At 42.1% G+C, this 3990-nt stretch overlaps 1 protein-coding gene across 1 annotated transcript in view; it reads right to left on the reverse strand.

Moving 5' to 3' along the window:
• The window catches only part of dnah7 (dynein, axonemal, heavy chain 7), a 63779-nt gene that overhangs the window by 13739 nt on the left and 46050 nt on the right, over positions 1-3990 (reverse strand). Inside the window, exons 50-53 of the mRNA XM_035676793.1 lie at positions 3388-3578; positions 1011-1144; positions 584-919; positions 232-358 (exon numbers count right to left, since the gene is read on the reverse strand). Of these exons, the coding sequence (XP_035532686.1) occupies positions 232-358; positions 584-919; positions 1011-1144; positions 3388-3578 (788 nt within the window). The remainder of the gene's footprint in view (positions 1-231; positions 359-583; positions 920-1010; positions 1145-3387; positions 3579-3990) is intronic.

Raw genomic sequence — 3990 nt, forward strand, 5'->3', positions numbered from 1 at the left:
AATTGAAAACACAAAATACAGATAATATATAGCAGTAATGGAGAGGACTGAAAGATTAGGCTTGCTTGCTTGTTTGATTAACTAACTATCTACTATACTTTGATTAACTGAACTACTACTGTCACTAACAAACCAACCGAACAAAAATACTGGATCTGTTCTCAAACAGCATCTATAGTTTTCAAGTTAATTGTTCTAATCTGTAAATGTGTGCAGCGTGTTTATTCCTACCAGCTTGTTGTGCATGAGCAGACTGATACTGAGGCAGAAGGAAAAGAGCAGCTTATCCTTCTCAAACAGAGAGCGACACACGTTCACATATAGTGTGTAGGTAAAGTGGTCTCTCAGGATCTGTAGTCTGAAGAAGATACACATGCAAGCATTTTAATAATCTTGTTCCAAACCAAACGGAGCTCACAAATTTAACCACACTGAACTATTACTGGTCTTACATTCTTTCATTATTAACAGTTTACAAGTCAAATATGATTTTGCACGTCGAGTGGAGAGAAAGCTTAGAATTATTGCTTAAGTGACTTATAAGAACATTTATTTGCCTAGTGCATTTGTCAGCCATGCATACCTCTTCTGCAAGTCGTCACTCTTGTCTGAGTTGTCAATGGAGCTGATGAAGAGGTTAATAAACCAGGTGAGGGAGTACTGGTACATGGGTTCAATGTTAGCCAGGTCAGCAATGGAGAAGAATAAGATGGCTGAATGCACAGCGATTGGTGTGTAGCCCATGCGGGTCTGATCGATCTTCTGCTCCGTCACCTCGGCCACAGCCTGCTTCTCTGTGATTTCATTGGCTAGCACTTTGGAGCAGGAGAGGATCTTGACGGCCGTCTCGTCCTCCAGGATGTTGCCCTCAGAAGAGGAAAGCACCTCTAAAATTTTGTCCTCAATCTCCTTCAGTTGTCTGATGAAAATCCAAGGTAAGGTTTGAGAAAGGAGACATTTCTTTGATTAGTTGAGATGATCTGAGCTGAGTCTGGTTTGTACTACTGTACCTTTTGTTCTCTGCTCCCTGCAGGATGAGAGCCTGTTTCTCTTCCTCTAGGTCGGGCCTTTCCCGGGCCACCACAATGCCCAGCAGCTGGTCCTGGATGCCCTCTGGGGTGATCATGAAGTTCAGAAGGGTCACCTACAGCACAGAGAAAGAAATACGTGTGTGTTTGGGTGTGTGCCCCACCCTTGCTCTCAGACATTTAAGTGAGGTACTTTACAGCACAGTGTTGATCATCTTGCTGTTCTCTCCACGAACCTCCTCCATCCAATCAGTTCCAATAACCACTCCGGGCTTGGCAAAGTACAGGTAGGATGCATTTACTTTTTTCTTCTCTGTGAAAAGTGTTGCAGCTAGAAGTGAAGGAGTGTGTCTTTTACCACAGCCTTAGTCATTCTGCGCTGCACTCACCCGGAGGTTAAAAGCCTATATCTGCTATCTACTCTCTGCCCTAATAAACGAGTGCACTTCTCCGGGGGCCTAATTCCATTTCTATTGATGCTGCGGACCCACTCAGCTGGTGGTAAAGACTCAGAGCCCATATAAATCTCCCGTTTGTCCTTTTCACACATACACCCTCTCCTCCTTCGCTTCCCTTCGTCCCTTGAGCTCCTTAAGGGCTGGTTTACTAGATGCTTGCCCTCTTGTATTTGAAAGTATAGCATTTCAAACAGGGCTTAATGGAAGCCTCACAGTGAACTGCACTGTTGGCCAAAAAGACTTAAGCAAAAATAAAAAAGAGGGATTGAGGCAGTTGTGAAAAATGAGTTGAATCTATCTAATAGCTGCCCATAAAGAGCGGGGCCCTGCAAATAGATGCCTGAAATGTGATCTTCAGTAATGCTTTCCAACCCCTTGCCTCTCTGTAATGCAATTTCCTTTAATGCTCCTTTTCTTGGAAATTTTTAGAGACTGTATTCCATCGGGGAGGTGGTATCAGAGAATCGTGATTCACTGTGTTGCTGGGGTAAAAACGTGCTGCTATTTGAGTGGTATGATGCAATAAGAGGGAACCAACAAGGGAAAGTAGGACTCATCTATCTGTAGGAAAAAACATGAAACAAAGGTCCAAAATAATTCTTCAGTGTAACGAACAACCTGCTATTGAGTTCAAATTTTAAAATAAACTAGAGTAAGAGAATACAGATACTAACATAGGCTCAGTGGTGCTTTGAGCTGAATGCTGACAACATTGCCATTGCTACCATGCTAATATTTAGGAGGTATAATGTTTATCATATTAATAGTTTAGTGTGTTAACATGCTAAAATTAGCTAATTATCACTAAACACAATGTACAGCTGAGGCTTACGGTAATAAACCAAACTATTGGTACTGGACAATTAAAAGACTTAATGATGGCACTGGATTAAAGGTTAATGGTTTATAAAAGTTATTATGATTCATCTTAAAGGGACATCCAGTATTAAAGATAAACATTTAGGGAATCATTAAAGTCTTAACACTGTATTGTCTGTGAACCATGGATGCTAATTCATCTAGCAGATGTTTCTGTATATAATGTGAACACTTTGACCTGCTGGTGCCCCTAAAAGAAAAGTCAGATGATCACGAGAGACAGTCCAGATCTATCATACTAATAACTTCTCCCTCACGTGGCACCAACAGAAAATACAGTGCCCCACATCGCAGTTACACTTCAGCAATAAACTGTAGTCAGTTATATACTTTTGCCTAATAACAGTCACACAAGACAACAAAACAAACTAGGCTGACTGTTGCTATCAGGTGTGACGGTGGTGTGAAAATGAATGGCAAAGAAATGCAAATGTGTGTGTTGGTTCCAGTGAGAGCCTGTATTGTATTACTCCCTTCTGTCTTGGCAGCAGCTTTGTTGTGGAAGATGCATCTATCTTTAGCCACCAGTTAAGGATGTTCATGGAAGGGGCGGGTAGAGAAGGCATGGGGGATTGCACAGGGCTCATTACAACGAGACTGACACCTGCTGCAAACAGCTACGGCATGTGGCCACCGTCCGGAGTACACCGTCACCACTGAAGTTGTGTGCAGACTCGTGTCTGTCTCTCCGAGTATGTTTGTGTGTGACTGCTGTGGGTGTGGATGGAGGTTGCACTAGAGGCAGTGAGACTTTATGAAATCCCAGACACACAAATACATATTGTGTTGTCCTTTGCCTCTTGTCAAACTGGTGGCAGGTCCTTATACCATTTAGCAAATGGTTTATATGTTATACCATTTGAATACTGCAAGAAATGCTTCCAGTATAGAGTTTAAGAACTAGAATCACTGTATTTTCCATGTCAGCGATAAATTATGCTTTTACAATGTGACTGTGAGTTAAAGCGTAGTGGGATACTAAAAAATATAATTGTGCCTGAAGCATTTTCCCGTTAGAGTACCTTGACAGAGGTCTCAGGCAGGTAGTGTGGGTTGCGTAGCTTGGTGGTGATGTAGAAGCGAAAGTCGGGAGCATATTCAATGGTAGAGTCTCCCAAGCGGATGCACATGGCACCGCCCTGTTTAAAGGTCTGTCTCAGCAGCAGAGGCTCCAGGATAGGGTCCAGCTCCTCGCCCACATTCTCCAGCAGCACTGAAAGAAAATGCTCAATCTGTATCAATATTTGCTAACCAGGGGAGACTCTTTTCAGCCTTTTCTTTATACTCACACATTTACAAGCAATCTCATGTTGGAGCTGTCAAGGTCAACCACTGCTGCCTCAACTGTTGAGCCATTTGTACAATTTCAAATTTGACAAACTACGGTAGTCGCAATACAAATCAAAACAAAGCATTTTTCCCCATATCAACCAAATGTCTTTTTTAAGTATTATTAATTTCTCCAAGGACACAAATACTTAAATAAACCTATACTTATCCCCTTACGTCCTCAAAGACCACTTAGACCGGCCAGTTTGGGTCCTTGAGCTGTTGCAGTGAAGAACTAAGGGTGATCAGGTCAGCTAATAATATCCGTAAATAATGTTATTATTTTTTGTCTACCT

Source organism: Morone saxatilis, unplaced genomic scaffold, assembly GCF_004916995.1.
Source record: "Morone saxatilis isolate NCDOM2014 unplaced genomic scaffold, NCSU_SB_2.0 Contig5, whole genome shotgun sequence".
Taxonomy (NCBI): Eukaryota; Metazoa; Chordata; class Actinopteri; family Moronidae; genus Morone; species Morone saxatilis.